At 47.5% G+C, this 22,317-nt stretch overlaps 1 protein-coding gene across 3 annotated transcripts in view; it reads left to right on the forward strand.

The window, feature by feature from the left end:
* The first annotated feature begins 3,358 nt into the window (after nt 1-3,358).
* Nucleotides 3,359-22,317, forward strand: part of MAML1 (mastermind like transcriptional coactivator 1) — a 129,347-nt gene continuing 110,388 nt past the window's right edge. For all 3 annotated transcript variants that reach the window (XR_011030579.1, XM_068278089.1, XM_068278090.1), the window contains exon 1: nt 3,359-3,809. Coding sequence is in view for 2 of the 3 variants with exons in the window: in XM_068278089.1 (XP_068134190.1) it covers nt 3,513-3,809 (297 nt within the window). In the remaining variant the exon portion in view is untranslated. The remainder of the gene's footprint in view (nt 3,810-22,317) is intronic.

The following is a 22,317-nucleotide window of genomic DNA, read 5'->3' on the forward strand; positions in this document are numbered from 1 at the left end:
AAACACTTTCCTGGCAGTACATAGCTTCTGAGAGCAGGAAAGAGATAAAAAGGATCAATAGTTCAAAGATATTAACTCTGGCATACTTCAATGAATGTGTCATGTGTCAGACAATGGAGCAGTAAAAGCTTAAAAAGTAGATTTAAATATAAAATAAAAGTGTGGGATAACTAAAAAAAGTCATTTTTAGAAGGAGGCGGACAGATACAATTGTTTATATCATTAGTTTATTTTCACCTTGGATGTCCGAGGTGAACTTTTACTCATTGCATAATTGTGTTCCTTTCCTATTGTTTATAGGGCATTCCTCAAGCCAAATACTTTTTTGTTTTAATACTCTAATTCCCTATAAACTAAATAAACCACGCCCACAGGTTTTCAGAGAGCCTTGGCAGTAGCAAGGGCTCATGGGAGCTCAGTCTGGGCAGGAGAAGGAGGAGGTGTTACTAGCTATTGATTTCAGAGGCAGAGGGGAGGAGGAGAATTATGGCTTTTTCACAGGCTTAGTGATCAAGATAAAGATAAGCCTGCCTCTGTGTAATGTTTACAAACAACATGGCTGCTGTCATTGTATCACAGGAAGAAATGATCATATTCTATTAAAGCTGTTTGCAGCTATATTTGCTGTGTAAACTATCTAAACTTCAGATAAGATATGACAAGTTACTTGTTATAGTTAGTTTTTCATCTCGGATCCGCTTTAACCACTTGACCACTGAGGGGTTTTACCCCTTTAGGAACAGAGCAATTTTCACCTTTCAGCGCTCCGCCCTTTCTTTCGCCAATAACTTAATCACTTCTAATCACAATTAAATGATCTATATCTATTTTTTACACCACTAATTAGGCTTTCTTTGGGTGGTACAATTTCGAAGAATTATTTTATTCTAAATGCATTTTAATGGGAATAATATGAAATTTTTTTGAAAAAAATCATTATTTCTCAGTTTTTGGACATTATAGTTTTTCTAAAATAAAATGTTGTACTGAGGATAAAAGCCACACATTTTATTTGCCCATTTGTCCCGGTTATTGCAACATTTAAAATGTTTCCCTAGTATAATGTATGATGCCAATATTTTATTTGGAAATAAAGGTGCATTTTTTCAATTTTGCATCCATCACTAATATACCCTCTTGACATACATATTAAAACAGCTTCCTGGTCAGCACATTGTTAAACTGTAATATCGCCCACTTGAGCCATAGGGGAACATGGACATTATCTTGCACATCAGTTGTCCTTTCAGTTATAACTGACAGCAACTGATATATAACTGACCGCAGCTGATATATTTAAGTTCTGACAAAATCTTGTCAGAAATGGAAGGAATTGTTGTTAGAAGAAATTATTAAGCTTCGTAAGGAACTGATGTATTTACGACGAGGTATTGGCAGGTACATCATGTGTTTTAAATAATTTTACTCGGTTCAGGTTCCCTTTAAAGCAGTAGGATCAGCCATACTATTCTAATTAACACAAACTGCGCCTGCCAGAATTAACTCCAATTGGAAAAGACATAATCTCAAACATATAAAAAAAATTATGATTAGTGACAGAGTCTTTTAACGAGTATTCGCTATCACAGGTCCTTAGATATCATTCAATGTTGGTGTGACAGCGCTCCTCTTCCCATCTAGAAGTCAAACAGAAATAGACAACCGCACATAGTGCATTACTGTAATCTCAAACTTTAAAAGTCCCCCAAACGTGCATACATGATATAAATGTGCTCCACTTGTGATCCATATAACCCCTCCACACCAACAGCTCACCAGCCTGCCACGCGGAGAGGTTTATCGGGACGCCGGTACCGCCAGCAGAGGAGACATACTGTTGGGCTGTGATGCCCGAGATGCCTGATACCCTCAAACTTACGTGAGTGCGCTGAAACTGCGCAGGCCATATTTTTCTAGCCAAACTGTATTACGCTATGTATGTTTTTATGCCTTTTTTTACATGTGGAACTGTATATATTAAAAGCGGAGTTATCCGATTGTGAACAAAGGCAGTGTGGAACCTTGTGATTGGAGTTGGCCGTTCTAAGGCTAAGCGCTAGACCCACCTGGATGTGAGGTGGTGTCCATCTGGTGAGCTGTTGGTGTGGAGGGGTTATATGGATCACGAGTGGAGCACATTTATATCACGTATGCACGTTTGGGGGACTTTTAAAGTTTGAGATTACAGTAATGCACTATGTGCGATCAGCCATACTATGCCAGGAAAAAAAACACATATATAAGTAGATAAATACTTGATCTACTTACTGTTCATAACACATGTATTCTACTGTTCATGGTTTGATTTCAGTGAATTTTATATAGTAAATGCAGAGAATGCTGTTTCTGGTGGGAACCATGTCTTTTGCCCACAGTTTAGGCTAAATCCTGATGTCATTTCTGCCCTTAACTTTTTTTTCTTTTCTCCTCCAATCGCTGAGTCACCTATGCCTTGCTTGTAAACACAAGTGAGCAGAGGATCATGTTTCAGATAGGCAAGGAAATAAAGGGAAGGGGAGGAATATATTATAGATAAAAAGAAGCCCCAGCATGCAACTGAATGGCAATGGCTATTAAAGGGCCAGTGCTCCTTAAGTATGTGATAACTCCAAACCATAACCGCAGAAAAAGTTTTGAAAGCAGGATTAGCATCTTTATCACTTAATACACTCAGACCAGTTGCTGTTGAAATTTGATTTTTATGGTGACTATCCCGCTTTAAATGAAACCTGAAGATAGTAAAAGAAGAGTTTCACTTACCTGGGGCTTCTGCCAGCCCCCTGCAGCTGCCCTGTGTCTGCGACGGTCCTCAACGATCCTCCGGTTCCCCGTCACAGCTCAGGTTTGCTTTCTTCAGTTGGCCTCCACTCCACTGCCCTGGCTGCATGCGTCCTTTTTCGCGCTCCCGGCCCCAGAAGCGTCTCTACTGCGTCAGCGCAGGCTATTGGAGCGCGAATGAGGACACGCATGGCCAGGGCTGGCCATTGACTTGCAAGTCCAGGGATACCAAAACTGCGCCACAGCGAGGGACCGGTGGATTGTTGAGGACCGGCATGGGCACAGGACAGCTGCAGGGGACTGGCAGAAGCCCCAGGTAATTGAAACTTTTTTTTACTATCTTCAGGTTCCCTTTAAATCTGACTACAAAGTAAATGAAACAGCAGAGAGAATGATCCGCCCCTCTAGGCTCTGGGTCCGAAGTGGTTAATAACAGTCCGTTTTCTGATAGGACAAAACACGAGCACTCTGCCCTCTCCGCCCTTTTTTCCCCACTGCCCCTCCCGTAGACAAACCACTCCGTTTACAAAACACGACGTCACCAGCTGTGCCAGGCCCATGCCCTGTCTCATTGGACGCCCGTCGTGACGCCATAGAAGAGGAAAAAAAAAGGCAAAGAAAAAAAAAAGCGAGTGTACAGTGTAACAGTTCCAAGATGGCGGCGGCGCGGATAACAATGGCTGTGCGGCGGGGAGGCTGCGGGGCGCTGTGAGGAGGGAGGACGCGGCGCACACATGGCGGAGTTCGTGCTCCCCCGGCACAGCGCGGTCATGGAGCGCCTCCGCCGCAGGCTCGGGGATTACCGGCAGCGCCAGGGCGACTGCGAGTCCCGCTACGACGCGGCGGCCGGAGAGAGGCTGGAGCTGGAGCGCCAACACACCTACCAGCTGCACCAGCGCTGCCTGCAGGCCAAGTCCAAGCGGCACGCCAAGCACCGGCAGCCCGCGCCCACCACAGAGCCGGCCCGGAGCGGCGCCATGGAGAGCGGAGACACCGCCGGGGAGCAGTGCCGGAGCAGCACCCTCATCGCGGTAAGTGAGAGCTGAGCTGCCCTACCCCGTGCCCGCTGCTGTGCTGCCAGTGCCCGGTGCTGCCAGGGGAGCCACACACTGCCAGTGCCCGGTGCTGCCAGGGGAGCCACACACTGCCAGTGCCCGGTGCTGCCAGGGGAGCCACACACTGCCAGTGCCCGGTGCTGCCAGGGGAGCCACACACTGCCAGTGCCCGGTGCTGCCAGGGGAGCCACACACTGCCAGTGCCCGGTGCTGCCAGGGGAGCCACACACTGCCAGTGTCCGGTGCTGCCAGGGGAGCCACACACTGCCAGTGCCCGGTGCTGCCAGGGGAGCCACACACTGCCAGTGCCCGGTGCTGCCAGGGGAGCCACACACTGCCAGTGCCCGGTGCTGCCAGGGGAGCCACACACTGCCAGTGCCCGGTGCTGCCAGGGGAGCCACACACTGCCAGTGCCCGGTGCTGCCAGGGGAGCCACACACTGCCAGTGCCCGGTGCTGCCAGGGGAGCCACACACTGCCAGTGCCCGGTGCTGCCAGGGGAGCCTCTCGCTGCCAGTGCCCGGTGCTGCCAGGGGAGCCTCTCGCTGCCAGTGCCCGGTGCTGCCAGGGGAGCCTCTCGCTGCCAGTGCCCGGTGCTGCCAGGGGAGCCTCTCGCTGCCAGTGCCCGGTGCTGCCAGGGGAGCCTCTCGCTGCCAGTGCCCGGTGCTGCCAGGGGAGCCTCTCGCTGCCAGTGCCCGGTGCTGCCAGGGGAGCCTCTCGCTGCCAGTGCCCGGTGCTGCCAGGGGAGCCTCTCGCTGCCAGTGCCCGGTGCTGCCAGGGGAGCCTCTCGCTGCCAGTGCCCGGTGCTGCCAGGGGAGCCTCTCGCTGCCAGTGCCCGTTGCTGCCAGGGGAGCCTCTCGCTGCCAGTGCCCGGTGCTGCCAGGGGAGCCTCTCGCTGCCAGTGCCCGGTGCTGCCAGGGGAGCCTCTCGCTGCCAGTGCCCGGTGCTGCCAGGGGAGCCTCTCGCTGCCAGTGCCCGGTGCTGCCAGGGGAGCCTCTCGCTGCCAGTGCCCGGTGCTGCCAGGGGAGCCTCTCGCTGCCAGTGCCCGGTGCTGCCAGGGGAGCCTCTCGCTGCCAGTGCCCGGTGCTGCCAGGGGAGCCTCTCGCTGCCAGTGCCCGGTGCTGCCAGGGGAGCCTCTCGCTGCCAGTGCCCGGTGCTGCCAGGGGAGCCTCTCGCTGCCAGTGCCCGGTGCTGCCAGGGGAGCCTCTCGCTGCCGGGAGTCACACATTTAAAATGCCTGGTGTGCTGCTGTGCGGGAACCCTCATGCTTCCAGTGCCCGGTATTGTGGTATCAGGGTAACCTCATACTGCTAGTGCTTGGTACTCTGCAGTGTGGGTAACTTCACACTGCTAGTTCTTGGTACTCTGCTGTGCGGGCAGCCTCACACTGCCAGAGCCCGGTACTCTGCTGTGCGGGCAGCCTCACACTGCCAGAGCCTGGTACTCTGCTGTGCGGGCAGCCTCACACTGCCAGTGCCCGGTACTCTGCTGTGCGGGCAGCCTCACACTTCCAGTGCCCGGTACTCTGCTGTGCGGGCAGCCTCACACTTCCAGTGCCCGGTACTCTGCTGTGCGGGCAGCCTCACACTGCCAGTGCCCGGTACTCTGCTGCGCGGGCAGCCTCACACTGCCAGTGCCCGGTACTCTGCTGCGCGGGCAGCCTCACACTGCCAGTGCCCGGTACTCTGCTGCGCGGGCAGCCTCACACTGCCAGTGCCCGGTACTCTGCTGCGCGGGCAGCCTCACACTGCCAGTGCCCGGTACTCTGCTGCGCGGGCAGCCTCACACTGCCAGTGCCCGGTACTCTGCTGCGCGGGCAGCCTCACACTGCCAGTGCCCGGTACTCTGCTGCGCGGGCAGCCTCACACTGCCAGTGCCCGGTACTCTGCTGCGCGGGCAGCCCCACACTGCCAGTGCCCGGTACTCTGCTGCGCGGGCAGCCCCACACTGCCAGTGCCCGGTACTCTGCTGCGCGGGCAGCCCCACACTGCCAGTGCCCGGTACTCTGCTGCGCGGGCAGCCCCACACTGCCAGTGCCCGGTACTTTGCGTGCAGAGTGCCTCCACTGATGGATAAAATGTATTTCTGGATCTTCCAGAGTCTCTTCCTCTGTAATTGCTTTACCTGTGCCCCTCCTGCCTGGACCACAGTACTACAGAGACTCCGTCCATTCATTTCCTGCATCTATAACTGGTGTACCTGTCACCATGGAGGGATGCAGCCCCCCAGCCTGGACCACAGAGCTCTGGAGTATCCCATAAATCCCCTGTCCATTCACTTCTTATACTTTTCATTGGGGGTAATAGAGAGAGCTATGGGGGGGGACTGGACACGTGTCTGTGCCAAGTTTGTAGTACAGTAATAGTAGGTTGGAGGGATTATCAGCAGAACACGTATACCCACTATCCATACACTTACTGCACCTGGCACCTGTTTATGTGTAGATGGCTAGTGGGAGCAGTGTGATCCTAGAGGGGCAGTTGGCAATATAACCCCCCTCCAATCCATTCACTTCCTGTACTAAGATATCCCATGCACCCCCATATTACTTCACTTCCTGAGTTTACATAATCTTTGGCTCAGTCGCTTTAGAGTTATCAGATGTGTGGAAATGGTTCCAGTGATGTTACATTATGACTATACAGTAATTCTCTTTGGTAAACTTCAGGGGACCTGACCAAGTAGTTTACTATATCAGAATTGGTCATACACTGTATATTCATACAGTAGCTTTTTGGATACATGTGGACTGTTTACTGTATGCAGAGGTTTTCTATAACTAGATTCTACTGGAATAGATCAGGCTTTATGGTTGTAAATGCTGTGTGTGTGTGTGCCACTTAAAGTGAACCTGAAGTGAGAGGGATATGGAAGCTGCCATATTTATTTCCTTTTAAACAATACCAGTTGCCTGATCTAATTGGCGGCAGTAGTGTCTTAATAACAGCAGCAATAAGCATGTGGCTAATCTTGTCAGATCTAAATGTCAGAAACACCTGATCTGCTTCATGCTTGTTCAGGGTCTATGGTTAAAACTATTAGAGGCATAGGATCAGCAGGACAGCCAGGCAACTAGTATTGCTTAAAAGGAAACGAATATGGCAGCCTCCGCATGCCTCTCACTTCAGGTGTCCTTTTAAAGAGAAACCGTGACCAAGAATTGAGGTTCATCCCAATAAGTAGCTGATGCCCCCTTTTACATGAGAAACTGTTTCACAAACTGTTCATCAGGGGGCTCAGTATGGCTGATATTGTGATTGAAGCCCCTCCCACAGCAAACTGTGAAGACCATGGTCCTGGCAGTTTCCTGTGTCTGAACCTCGTTGCATTGTGGGAAATAACAGCTGTTTACAGCTGTTTCCAACTGCCAAAAAAAGCAAGCAGCAGCTTCTTCCACTGACATCACCTGCCAGCAGTAAAAATGTCACCATGTGGTAAATGTAAATCGGGGAGAGGAAAGATTTTACAATGGCCAAACACTGACTAAATCATTTATACACAATTCCTGTAAAAATGAAGCATTTTTTTTTTAAATCACATTATTTTTCACTGGAGTTCCTCTTTAAGTGGAGACCTGTGTTCAAATACTAGTAGAAGTTTTCTCACTACTTTTTTTTTTTTTTTTTTTTTTTCTTTCATCAGTTCGGTAATAGCTGTAAAAACCTCTTGGGGTCCTCTGTGCCCCCCCCCCCCCCTTCCCCCCATTCACTTTATGTACTTGTCCTCCATCCCTACTGATGGGTATGGAGAGGGCAGAGTGGATCATAGCAGATATGGTAGACTATCTCCATCACTTCATGCAGGTTTTGTTCTGTTATCACCATTCATGTTTTATAGAGAGCCACCATCTTTCATTTTGCTGTACTGTAAACAATTGTGTGCATGTTCAGTTCAATATTAAGGGGGTACAGATCTCTACCCTGAAAGTTTAAAGAGAACCCGAGGTGGGTTTGAAGAATGTTATCTGCATACAGAGGCTGAATCTGCCTATACAGCCCAGCCTCTGTTGCTATCCCAAACCCCCCTAAGGTCCCCCTGCACTCTGCAATCCCTCATAAATCACAACCACCCTGCTGACAAACAGCTTGTCAGAGCTGGCTGTGTTTATCTCTATAGTGTCAGTCTGCTGCTCTCCCCGCCTCCTGCAGAACTCCAGTCCCCGCCTGCATCCCTTCCCTCCCTGCTGATTGGAGGGAAGGGACGGGGGCAGGGACCGGAGCTATGCAGGAGGCGGGGGAGCAGCTGAGACTGACACTACAGATGTAAACACAGCCTCACAGCATGGCTGTGATTTATGAGGGATTGCAGAGTGCAGGGGGACCTTAGTGGGGTTTGGGATAGCAACAGAGGCTGGGCTGTATAGGCAGATCCAGCCTCTGTATGCAGATAACATTCTTTAAACACACCTCAGGTTCTCTTTAACGAAGTTTTACTTTTACAAGGAGAACTGAAAGGTTTAAGCCTCAGTGTTTACAGTAACTGGAGAGATACATCCTCAGAGCTACTGCAGTTTTACATTTGCTAATGATAACTAATTAGACACTGATATGGCTAAACAACAGAACACAGAGCAGTGAATTTCTTCAGCAACTTTACGTGGAATAAAGTAATTTCATTCTGTGCTGTGCAAGAGTTTGGGCCCGTTTTTTAATTGAACAGGTCAGCAGTAGAATTATGCATTAAGTATGAAAAAAAAACACACATTACACAGTACTACTAAAGCACACTAGGGGATAGCACGCTTCCCTTCCAAACTGAAAACCAAACGGGTAATGCATTAGTAACAATATGTAAAGGGAAACCGTATGTAAGGTGTTTGGCTTCTTATGCACTGTAGAGGGTTCTCAGTTGGGGCTTTCTTTGCTGAGAATCTAGTGTGTACAGCCTCCCCAATGCGTCCTGAGAGATCTGTAGTGTCAGATCATCTCGGCTAAGTGCGCTGTCCACTTCCTTTTTTGTGTCATCGGCATATACTGTAGGTGATTCTGGAAACTAAACCAGTTAAGTTGACCAGGAATACAGAGGGAGAAAAGAAGGGCTCCAAGAACTGAACCTTGTGGTACCATCAGAGTGAGGTGGTGTTGGAAATGTCCTAGATGAGAGGCAAAAGGAAAGCTTAGGGCAGCGCAAGACCATAAATGCAATTGCTTGAGCTGGTGTCTAGTCGCTCCCAACATAGTCCGTACTTTTGTTTAATCTGCATTCTTTCATGACTTTACCCCTTTTAATCCATTTATTTCCTGCATTTGTCCTCTCCATCCTAGCTCCATGTATAAGAGCTGCAGGCAGGTGTGGGATCCTGTACTCTGGTCCTAGTAGAGGTGGAAGAATATTATCCGTCTACTGCTACAAACTTCTGGGGCCCATACAAGTTAACCGTTAAGATCCCTTCATCCCCTGCCTGTTTAGTTAAGGGAATGTGGACTAAAATCTTAGTGACTCACCCCCCCCCCCCCAAATAGCACATGTGCTGCAAAGCGGTAGTTTGAAATGTGCGCTCATTTGTTTGCTTCCTGCTGTCATTCGGTTTGTAATGGTCATTTGTGTGATCTGGCGATAATCACGTTGCTATTGTTTCAGACTGTGGCTTTGAATGACCATTATCTAATAATGTGTGTACAAACATAAATTCTAACGAGAAAGTTGCTGCACTTAAAGTGGCCATACATCACTCGACTTCGATGCCGATCGACCATCCAATTCAGTAATAATCATATTTAATTTTGCGGCCGCCAAGAGCATATCTGATGTGACCATTTTCGGGCGAAGTTGGTTGCATGTATCGATTGGACTTGCTGGAAAATCTCGGTCAGACTTGTCCGATCAGGTGCGCAACAGTAACCTTGTGTAAATTTGTGATGAACACGACAGAATTCAACACATGCGCCCTACTTGCTATAACGCTGGCAACCACGTGTGGACGCAAATGTGGAAGTACAAGAACACGTGTGGCCGGCGGCAGGTAAAGTATAATTGCACGGGCACCAGGAGAGGGACAGGAAATATCGGTGGGGGGGGGGGGGGGGGGATGTGGGTGGGTTGGGTAGAGGCGATTCCCACAAAATGTCATGCTGAAATCCATCAGTAATCAGCCTGCGGTTTATGCCTCCAGCAGATCTCTCTCCGATCAGAGAGAGATCTGTTTCTTGGTCGATCGGCTGCCAAAATTTGCTAGATATATTGCTACCTTTACTTCTACAACCTCTGCCCTGCAGTAAAGTGAGTAGGAAGCCTCTCTGTTATAACCAATCTGTGAATTGTGGGATAGCCAGGCAACTGGTATTGCTGAAAAGGAAATAAATATGGCAGCCTCCATATTCCCCCTCACTTCAGTTTTCCTTGAAGTAGTAAACAGTAGTGGGGATCGGTGTGAGTCTCCCATCAGGGGTGTTGAATGCAGGTTCTCTTCAGGATAGCTGCTACTGATGTCTATGGACAGCTCTGAATTTCACATTGGCTCTCTCCAGCCTGTGAGTCACTCTGTGGGTATAGTTGCCAGTAGAGACCCAGCACCTCACTCATGAGTTTGCTAATAACTGAAGTCTATTGAACATGATCTACGGTATGTGTTGCAAGATGCTGTGACCTACATGGACAATTTATATAACTACTGAGCAATGTATGTCCTGATAACAGACTCGCTGATATTAGCTTGTTGCTGATGATGTTGGCGTCACCAGGTAGATACATTTTTATAGTGTGATTGAAGCTAGTTAGACCCAGGATAATTGCGGTATGGAGGCATTCTTCTGCAGCTGAAGCAGTGGATGTTGTTAATGGGTGGTTGAGGATTTTCCAACTCTGCAGGTTAAAGTGGACCTGAACTCAGAACTTCCTCTCTGCTCTAAAAGAGAAGCAACAGCTCCATACCAGCAGTTTCTGGCTCCTACTGCTGGTACTGCAAAACTGCGCTTACTGGCAAATTAGTTGCAGCACTGGGAGAGCAGCGGGACCGCGCAGCGGCGATGTTTGAAATCTGCGTCCTGTCAGAGCCGCGCAGTCACAAGCAGGATGTAGATTTCCAGGGCTGTGGTGTCGGTACAAAAATCTTCCGACTCCTCAGTTTAGGAAACTCCGACTCCAGGTACTCAAAATGGCTCTGACTCCTCAACTCCGACTCATTAGTCTTACTTAACCGGGATGTGGATTTTGTACAAAGATAATCTCACTCCGACTCACGACTCAGACTCCTCAGTTTATGAAATCGACTCCAACTCCGACTCCGGGTGCCCAAAATTGCTCCGAATCCACAGCCCTGTAGATTTCAACCGCGCTGCTCTGGAAGCGGTTAATGAATGACATTTTTTGTTACGGCTAAAACAAATCCTGAAATAAGAGGGGGAATCGGACAGGCTAAACTCTCTAAATACTTACAGGGTGCATTTCTGTTTTTGCTTCAGTCCTGTGCAAGACTTCAGGTCCACTTTAAAGCGAATCTGTATTGTTAAAATCGCACAAAAGTAAACATACCAGTGCGTTAGGGGACATCTCCTATTACCCTCTGTCACAATTTCGCCGCTCCCCGCCGCATTAAAAGTGGTTAAAAACAGTTTTAAAAAGTTTGTTTATAAACAAACAAAATGGCCACCAAACCAGGAAGTAGGTTGATGTACAGTATGTCCACACATAGAAAATACATCCATACACAAGCCGGCTGTATACAGCCTTCCTTTTGAATCTCAAGAGATCATTTGTGTGTTTCTTTCCCCCTGCATCTCTCATGCACTGAAGTTTCAGGCTGCTCTTTTCTTCCTGCAAACAGCTTTGCCCTTGTCTGTAATTCCTCACTATGTGAAAGCCCAGCCAGCTCAGAGGACGATTTATCCAGCTTTTAAAAGATAAGAGAGAAGAGAGAAGCTGCTCTAATCTAAATAACACACAGGCAGTGTGCATAGAGGGGCCTGGAATGGGGAGTTCATAGCAGAACCACAACACTGAAGAACTTGGCAGCCTTCCAGACACAGGCTGACAAGTCTGACAAGAGAGAGATAAGTTGATTTATTACAGAGACTGTGATAGTACAAAGTGCTGCAGTAAGCTAGAACACATTAGAATAGCTTTTGGAACTTGTAGGATGATAAAAAAACAGGATGCAATTTTTGTTACGGAGTCTCTTTAAGAGGGGACCTCTTACTTTGGGACGTACATACACCTGCTTGATTAAAGCAATCAGAAATGGTCAGTTTGGTGAAAATCTAGTGTGTTTACATAGCTTTAGATCTGCTTTGAAAATGAGTCCTAAAATAGGGGTCACTTTTTTTTTTTTTTTTTTTTTTTTTTTGCATTCATGGTTATGGGTTGCTCAGAACAATATATAGCAGGCTCCCGGTCGCAGGGCGGCTGCAGCAGTCATGGTTGTTCAATAGTATAAGGTGGGTACATTTGAGATGGCCGCGGCCAAATTCCAGCGCGCGATCAAGCCGAAAGACCGCTCACCCCTCTGCAGGTAAACTCCAGGGCCGCATCAATGCTATTCCCCTTCCGAGTTGTCGCAACTCGGGGGCAATATGTAATTCGGTCACCCCAATTATTGAATGAATTAAAGGGAACCTTAAAGTGGACCCAAACCTTATTTTAATTCAAAATATTTAGTTGCACCCCTCTGACACATACAAAAATAAGTAAACACTCCTTCAAGCCTATGAGCATTTCAGTGCATGCTTTTCACCCTTCTCTTCTCATAACTAGCGTTATACAGGTGGCAGCCATTAGCAATTCCCCCTTTGCCTGACACCTCCTACTCCACCAGTCTGACGGATTCTGTCCCGGCAATATGAAAGGAAGGGAGGAGTTCCTCCAATAAATGTAAAATATTTTATATTTGTCATCATGCAGCTGAAAAAAGGCTGCTATTATAATTTAGAAAATAGATTTTATTTCTGAAATCTTGTATTTTTAGTTTGGGTCCACTTTAACTGAGAGGGATATGGATGTTTCCTTTTAAACAATACCAGTTGCCTGGCAGTCCTGCTGATCTCTTTGGCTGCAGTAGTGGCTGAATCACACACCTGAAACAAGCATGCAGCTAATCCAGTCTGACTTCAGTCAGAGCACCTGATCTGCATGTTTGTTACTGAGGGGCTGTGGCTAAAAGTATTAGGGCTTGTTTCTACTATTGCGGTGCGGAATCGCCTGGATTCCACCGCTGATGAAATCGCATGCGAATTCGCATAGGGGAGGGTATATGCGATTTTTAACCATGTCACTGCCTGTGTGAACTTACATTGGTACCTATGCGAATTCGCGGCAAAAAACGCATGGGGAAAACGCATGCGATTTCCCTATTAAATACATTGTGTGCGATTCGCCTGCATTCCACACGCAGGCGAATTCTGAGGGCTCTGCCGTGCAGAAAAATCCTGCACAGAAAAACGCACAGCAAAACTGACAAGTGGAAACCGGCCCATCCATTTGTATTGGCTATGCGAATCCGCATGCAGACAACGCATGCGGATTCGCGATAGTGGAAACGGGCCCTCAGAGACACAGGATCAGCAGAATAATGCCAGTCAGGCAACTGGTATTATTTAACCTCCTTGGCGGTAACCCCGAAGCCGCTGGAGGGTGCCGCTCAGGCCCTGCTGGGCCGATTTGTTAAATTTTTTTTTTTTTGCTGGACGCAGCTAGCACTTTGCTAGCTGCGCCAGCACACTGATCGCCGCCGCTATCCGTCGCGCCGCACGGCCCCCTCCCCCCAGACCCCGTGCGCTGCCTGGCCAATCAGTGCCAGGCAGCGCCGAAGGGTGGCCCGGGACTCCCAATGACGTCCCGACGTCAGTGACGTCATCCTGCCCCGTCGCCATGGCGATGGGGGAAGCCCTCCAGGAAATCCTGTTCTTTGAACGGGATTTCCTGATCGGAGATCGCCGAAGGCGATCGAAGAGGGCGGGGGATGTAGCGAGCCCTGGGCTCGCTACATGATATAGGAAAACAAAAATTAAAAAAAAACTGCTGCGCTCCCTCCTGGCGGATTTTTTTATACCGCCAGGAGGGTTAAAGGACAGCTGAAGTGAGAAGAATATGGAGGCTGCCATATTTATTTCCTTTTAAACAATGCAGATTGCCTGGCAGCCATGCTGATCTATTTGGCTGCAGTAGTATCTGAATCACACACCATAAACAAGCATGCAGCTAATCTTGCCGGATCTGACGATGTCAGAAACACTTGATCTGCTGCATGCTTGTTCAGGGTCTATGGCTAAAAGCGTTTGAGGCAGAGGATCAGCAGGACTGCCAGGAAACTAGTATTGTTTAAAAGGAAATAAATAAATATGGCAGCCTCCACAAACCTTGCTACAGTTGTCCTTTTTAAAAAGGAAAAATCCATGTCCTTCTCAGATTAGGTTCCCTTTAACATGCAGTACTATAGTATACTTTGTGCCTGAGTATGACAGCGTCTGATACAGTAAACTACTTTTCCTGGTCCCTTGAAGTTTACTATAAACTACTGTATATATGTTAATTGATCAGTAAGTAGTGCTATTAGGAAAAGCCGTACTGGACTTTCACATGTGCTCTTTGGATGGCAGTATCGCCTTTTTATCGCCTTTTTAGTTTGGAAAAGTGCTTTTAAAGTCCCATTGGTTGTTATTTGGTCATCCACATGGCGTGGATAAATTTAGCTGCTGATGTTTTGCAGCGTCTTTCATCGGTGGATGATGTCAGCATTTGTCATTTAGGGTCTCAGCTTCCTGTTGCCTCCTTGTAGTACTGCAGCTCCAGCCCCCACAGCTTTCAGCACAGTTTAGTTACCATGGTGTTAAGAAATATTTTGTTCATTCATTGTGGCCAGCCGTCATTGATGTTTACTTAGGATTTGTCTCTCTTGCTGGAGGACCTGTATAACAACTTATCGGTGTGCGGTCTACGCACAGTTGTGTCAGAGGCAATTAGTGGGCGCTAGCCCCGCCTTTCGATGATTCTGCTTGTTAGTGTTTTTTTTTTTTTTTGTTTTCTTAAATGCTCCCAATAAGCATTTATGTAATCTCCCCACATTCATTATTTGTTCATGTTAGAGTTAATTCCTTTGAGTCAGCCCTACAAATTGCAGATGCAAGGAATTTAAAAAAATAAAAAAATCTACTTACCTGGGGCTTCCTCCAGCCCCTGGCAGCTGTCCTGTGTCTTCGCCACAGCGCTGCATCCACACGGTGTCCCAGGGTCCCCTCTGTTACAGATGCCAAGCTGCGTCTACTGTGCCTGTGCAGAACACTCCAGGCCATGTCGGTGTAATCGCGAGTGGTGCTCCCACAGGTGCAGTAGCTGCTGACCTGGTGAGGGCACAGGACGGCTGCCAGGGGCAGGAGGAAGCCCCAGGTAAGTCCATTTTTTTTCCCCTCCTCCGTCTGCGCTGACTGGCCCGACTGGATGACTTACCGGAGCCAGTTGTGGAAGCTGTAGGTAGCGGAGGACGGCGGTACACTTTAATTCAACCCACAATTGTTTGCTTTGCCACTTCCGCCGGACACCACTCAATCTGTCCATCACTACCTCCCTGTAGCAACAGACAAGTCACACTGCTATAGCAGAAAAAGGTTTGTACAGCACTTACCCTCCTAACCCCCCCCCCCCCCCTTTCCCTTGCCCAGTCCTTGTTCATGGGTAAGGCCTCCTTCACCCTGGGAATAGCAAAAAATTACTAGGGTTGTGCAGACAGATTTTGCAGCAATTAAACACGCATGCGCCCCCCCCCCCCCCCTTTGATTTTGGAGCGATTTCATTTTGAGATTCTACAACACTGAAGCGCAGTTGCTATAAAATTGCTAATCAGCGCTTTTTTTATTTCAGCAAATTGCTGGTGATCACGGATTGTGAACACCGCCATACACATTACAATGCAGCAGCGCTTTTCGAAACACTAGCGATCACCAGCGTTTGAAAAAGCTGCTGAAACCGCTAGTGATACGCTCCGGTGTGAATGAGGCCCAAGCAGCTGTCGCCTTTTGGAGGAGGGTGACAGACTTCTGTCTCATTCAGAATGAGTTAATGTCACGGCATGTGCTGCACTGAGTCAGCGACTCTGAGCTCTGTATGAGGAAATGAGTGAAGCTTACAGTAAGGCCATGTCAGTCATTGTTTGAGATCTGAAGGGTTAAACCAATCATCGTGCGTCAGACACCTAGTGTCAGTGATTCATGTACTGTAGGAAGTTGCAGCACGGTTCCCCCAGAGGAGCCAGCCAGTCGCAGCAGCTCACAGAGTACATGTGCGGTACAAAGTACAGCTAGATGGCACATCTATGTTCCCTACAGCTCCTATGAAGATACTCTTGTTCCTCAGTACAAAGGCTTGTGTGGCCGCTGGTAAAACCAGGAAGCAGTCTCTACGCAGTGTTTCTTTTAACCGCCAGGCGCACGTTGGAGTTTTCTAACTGGTACTAAAGAGAAAATATGCAGAGGTAGCCTCACTCTTTTGACATTATTTTTATAATGCTTTTGTTTGCTTGTGTAATACGTTAAAGATGCCCGCATGGAGACAATGAAGTGACTTGTAAGTGCCGTGGTGCAGAACGGGAGCGGTAACGCCGATCTCACTGCAGCAGAACAGCTTGACTCATAAATGTCACTGGGAAATAACACTGCGCTCATGTGGTAGGATTCCTGGACCACTTACAGGTGTGCCTGGTCCTCTCTGAAGTTCCATCGCAGACCCGACAGGCTGAATTGTGGGTACAGCAGTCATGAAAGCGCATAATAGAGATGGCAAATGCTTCATGACTTAAAGGACCTCTGTCGCGAAAATCGTAAAATTTAAGATGCATGTTAACAAATACAAATAAGTATGTTTCTTCTGGAATTAAATGAGCCATAAATTACTTTTCTCGAATAGATAATCAGGGGGGGGGGGGTCTGTATTGCTGGTATTGGGGTGAAACCCCTTTCACAGTGTCTGTTTGCATTTCTGAATTCGGTTCAAGACTAAGGTATCCTTTTTAATACGGTGCATGTGTCTTATGCAAACTGATCCACAGCTGATCTTGTGGATGATCCACTGACCAATTCCCTGTTCTGCAACTAATTGGACGTTGCTCGTTTTTGTGCACAGACTTTAATGTGTGCACAGATGGGTGTTTTTGTGAAAAGCGGGTCCCGCACGCATGCTTGCTGCTTTTTTTTCTGCGTGCTGCTTGCATCCAGCAGTCAGTGCATCCCTTTGGTGATGTGAATGTACTCCATTTTTGTGCACTTCAGGTCAACAAACATATACTTGCCAAAGAAGAGATAAGCCTCGGTATCCTGTAGAGGTTTCTCTTGTCCTCCTCGCGGCTGCTGACCGGGACTGAAGATCCAGGCTGCCTCTTGTCGCAGTAGCTTGGAGCTGCTCGGGCATAAAGAGCGTGGCCCAGATATGAAGTCAGACAAGCTCTTGTTGGATTTCTTTCAGGGGGCTGAGAGCGGCAACAGTGGCTTGGAGGATGTGGTGGGACACCTTTATTACACGAGTGTCAAACACAAGGCCTGCAGGCCGAATGCGGCCCTCTTTGCCATTGCATGTGACTCTCCAGAGCTTCATATGTGCTTCATTGTAAGCAGTAAAAGAATAACTGCACTCTTCCCATCCAGAGGAGCACACCGGTGACAGCGTTTCTGGTTGAAATGGGAAGCCTGAGTAAAATCACCATGGAGCCACTTGTTGGCACCTAAACCCCCTCGTGTGGCAGCTTCCCGAAAAGACTATAGGGGAAGGGAAGCGTTGGGCCACATTTCATCCTGATGCTTTTCTGCCGAAGCAACACTGGGGCAGGTAAATATTACACTGCTCCACTGCGCTACTCTGCAGAAGGGGGAGGAGCTAACACCGTGGTTGCTATAGTTATGCCACTTAGCTTGAGACTATTTAATAAACGTTAAATCCAGGGCTGTGAAGTTGGAAAAAAAATCATCCAACTCTTCAGTTTATGAAACCTCTGACTCCAGGTACCCAAAATGGCTCCAACTCCTCGACTCTGACACCTTAGTCTAATACTTACCAGGGCTGTGGTTTTAGTACAAAAATCATCCGACTCATGACTCCTCAGTGTATGAAACCACGGAGGATCAGTTGTCCTTTAAGGTACATACAAACCTCAGACTAACAATCAATCGGCGAAGGTTAACTATCTTTATCGACTGACCTGTATACACTCCTGAACGACCCTAGAAAGTACGAATGGACTGATGAAGCAGAAGTGGTGTCTGAGGTGCAATAATTGAAACGCTCAATATTTGTACAAAAACGAACGATTATTAACGACTGTGTGCGTTTTACACAACATCATTATAGGTTGTTAAACTGTACAACAATCGTTGGTCAGAAAAATACAACAGGATGGATCACGACTAACTCCCAATATTGGTCAGTTGTTGCTATCGGACAGATGCGCACAGTTTACTGAAAATTGATTGATTGCTTGTTAATCTGATGTTTTTAATAGGGTTCAGACCGATATTTAATGTGTGTACGTAGCTCTAGACTAGGTTAGGTTTTGGCCCCCTACGTGATTGTTTGACACCCCTGCTCTATAGGGTCCAGAGGCTTCCTTTTTATTAGTTTTTTGACCCAAGATTTGCCTCAGTGAGGCCTTGTTCACATCGCGTGTCCGTCCACGTTGGGCTGTTCTTGAGGAGTCTTCAACCTCCCCCCCCCCCCCCCCCCCCCCCGATTCTTGCCGCGTGGGCGATTCGTTTTTGTGCTTAGCGGTTTTCTAAGCGGTTTTTTCCAGACGGTTTTGTAATTCAGTCCCTGACACTAGTCAGGAAGTGAACTTTTTGACCCGGAAAAGACTAAATCAGGGCTGTGGAGTCGAGACTGAGTCGGGGTAATTTTGGGCACCTGGAGTCGGATGAGTTTTTTGTAAAAAAAAAATCCACAGCCCTGTTAAGTATTAGACTAAGGAGTCAGAGTCGAAGCCATTTTGGGTACCCGTAGTTGGAGTCGTGGTTTCATAAACTGAGTAGTTGGAGTTGGAAAATTTTTGTACCGACTCCACAGCCCTGGAATAAATGCAATGTATTCTTAAAAACGCTAACGCAATCGCTACACAAACCGATTTTGTGAGCTTTTTGCATTTTCCTATACTTTCCATTGAGGTGAAATCGTCTCAAATGGTACACGCACCGCTTCACTGAACGGACAGCGCACGACTCGTGCTGATAAGAACCTACTCATTCATTGCACAAGCGTTTGGGCGATTTTAAAAAATACCCCTGAGGACAGCAGAAGGCCGAAACCGGTCGGGTAGAGAGCGGTCATATACGAGAGAGAGTGCCAGTTGGTGAGGTGCTGAGTACCACTATAGTGGGAAGCGATTTCTGCCAGTGGGTTCCAGAGGAAATAGGACCCACAAAAGTGAGTGTTTATGTATATTCTGCACTTCATGGATTAATTAAAGTGGATCTGCTTTTCAAATACTGAGGGAGTCCCCCATATCTTTTTGGCTTATATCTCCTGGTGTGTCTGCAGCGTACCACAAAGAGGAGAGGGACGGCCTGAGTTGGGGACTATTGGAACTTCAGCGCAGCAGTTTACTATATGTTGGAGACTGAGGATAGTCTTTTTCTGCTTGCAGCGGGTTCACAAGTCCTCAAGGAGGGGCGCCTGTACTCGTTTCTTTATACTTCTGATTTTAAAAATCGCCCTTAGGCCTCGTTCACACTAGGGATGTTGCTGTAGACTTTTCACAGTGCATTGCCCTGTGCACTTTGCTAGGTACAGCTTTTTACATTGATTCTAATGTACAACGTTCACATCTACTGTATGCGCTTTGCTTTACTGTCCATTTGAGAAATGTAAGGTTGCATGCATTTCTGCGCATTGTGCTGTGAAGCGCACAGCAATGCAAGTGAATGGGTGTGCTTTATTTATTTTATTTTTTTTATTTTTTTTTTACCCCTAATTAGAAAAAACTTTTCAAATTAAAACTGACTGCTACATCAAATAAGCAAAACATGTTGGAAGAAAAACGCATTCAAGCATTTTGAAGTGCATGTAAAACGCATGTGTTGGCTTAAAAAAAGCACACTGAAATCAACGCATGTTGCACAATGCAGCACACCCAATGTGAATGAGGTTTTAGGGGACCCAGACACTAGTCTATTTCAGTCATCAATCGACGGCAGACTTGACCACTTTGATCTAATCGGCTAGAGATCGATGCAGCAGGAAGCTTGATCGATCGATTTCCGGCTGATTTCTGTAGATTGATGGCCCATAGAGTTGCATTGGATCGAATGGTGCAATAATGCATGTCAATCGATTTTTCAATAGATTTAATTCTGGAAATCTGTTCCTAGTGTGTGGCAACAATGGTAAAAAGAGTGGCACTCACAAAAAAGGGATAAGGGTGCCCAAGCCTCAAAGGATCCTCACACCATTGAATCCAGATCATGAAGTAAAACAACGTTGGAGGCTGGCACTTCCAAAAGTAGAAAGCTCTTTTATTGAAACATTAAAATCAGTGGTAATACAGCGACAGCCCGCTGTTTCAGGTATCAGCCTTTCTTCAAGCTGTTTCAACCACAAGTGAGATAGCACACCTATATACCATATATAGTGTCAACCCACCACATTATCCAATCAGTTTGAATTTTTCACAGCCAATCACATTACCTGCACTCTGAGGACCTGAGAGGAGACTTCATCCCTAATATGCAAAACATCCTACAGATACAGCACAGCGGAACGTAACGGCGCTCCACGCCAACAAGAACACACCTCCGCATTCCTATTTGATGCAGCCAGATCAGATGATGCCATGCCTGCCAGCGTCACCACGCACACGCTGTCAGAGATCCTCACATAGCAATACGCATGCTCAGTGCGCATAGAACAACCCAAGTGACGACCTGAAAAGCGCCGCCCTGCAGGGCGTGCGCCAAATGACGTCATATGTAAACGATCTCGCCGCATAACACGGCCATATAGAGTATCCCCAGCAGCGCGTCCCCGGCAACGCGGGCATATATAAAAGTAACACATGAAACACTTACCAAATCCGCTGCACCAAACCAAATATCAGGGGTACCTCCACTCAAAATCCTCCAGCACAAGCAATGTGAGAGCTCTGTAATAAAGAGCAACATAAAAACATCAGAACATGAAGAGTATCCAAGCCATATAAATTATATACAAAACCCCAGATCATATTCTTTATTGAGCCCGCCCTCCCTTCATATTAGGGATGAAGTCTCCTCTCAGGTCCTCCTTAGAGTGCAGGTAATGTGATTGGCTGTGAAAAATTCAAACTGATTGGATAATGTGGTGGGTTGACACTATATATGGTATATAGGTGTGCTATCTCACTTGTCCTAGTGTGTGGCATACATCAGATTCCTGTCAGATTCGACCTGACAGGAATCTATCGGATGGTTGAATCTGCTGCAAAGCTATTTGTATGGCCTCCTTTACACTTAAAAGAACGCCAGTGAAAATTATGTAATGAAAAAAAAGTGCTTCATTTTTACAATAATTGTGTATAAATTATTTAGTCAGTGTTCACCCATTGTAAGATCTTTCCCTGATTTACATTCTGACATTTATCACATGGTGACATTTTTACTGCTGGCAGGTGATGTCACTGGAAGTAGCTGCTGCTTGCTTTTTTCGGCATTTGGAAACTGCTGTAAACGGCTATTTCCCACAATGCAACAAGGTTCACTGACAAAAAACTACCAGGAAAATGCTCCTCACAGTCTCCTGTAGGAGGGGTTTCACCACAATATCAGCCATACAGAGCCCCCTGATGATCCATTTGTGAAAAGGAATAGATTTCTCACGTAAAAGAGGGTATCAGCTACTGATTGGGATGAAGTTCATTTATTGGTCACGGTTTCTCTTTAAATGCTCACATTGATATAGTAACTATGCAGAGTAAAAAAAAAAACACGCTACCATGCACAAAAAGGCCACTACATAACCCCAACTATATTTCACAGGGCGCGAGTGTGACCCCTGCCTTACTGATGGGAAGCTGCCTGTTGATCTCCATAGAGACCTCTGAGCAGCTCAGATATCATTAATGTCCTGTGGCACCCAGCCTGTGCCATCCTCTTGTTTCTCTCACATTGGTTTGGCAGCCCGCGCAGGCTTGCTCTTCTGTTTGCATGTTAGCGTTCCTGTGTGATAAATGTGCCTGGGTAGGCATCTTTTATTGAGTGCCTGTCAGCTGTAAAGCCGTGAGGTTTGTTTGCATTGGGTTGGCAGCGTCGGAGCTTGGCAGGGAAGCAGAGGTCTGCCTGCCCTGCATCGTTAGCAATTCCGCTCCAGACTAACATGTAGCTCATCCGCCGCTATCGCCGACAAACCTAACAAGTCCTGAGATCCTGGCATGGATGCTGTAAGTTGCTCAACTCGGCTGAATTGGGTTCAACACCATCCTCTCTAGCGGTAGTTTAAGAAAAAGTATCTTCCCTTTTCCCCCCCAAACCCCCCTTTCTGTAGTGTGTCTAATCTACCATTCTGGCTGTGTGACTCTCTGCTGAATTGACACCTCTCGACACAAGTAGCAT

Source organism: Hyperolius riggenbachi, chromosome 3 (genome assembly GCF_040937935.1).
Source record: "Hyperolius riggenbachi isolate aHypRig1 chromosome 3, aHypRig1.pri, whole genome shotgun sequence".
Taxonomy (NCBI): domain Eukaryota; kingdom Metazoa; phylum Chordata; class Amphibia; order Anura; family Hyperoliidae; genus Hyperolius; species Hyperolius riggenbachi.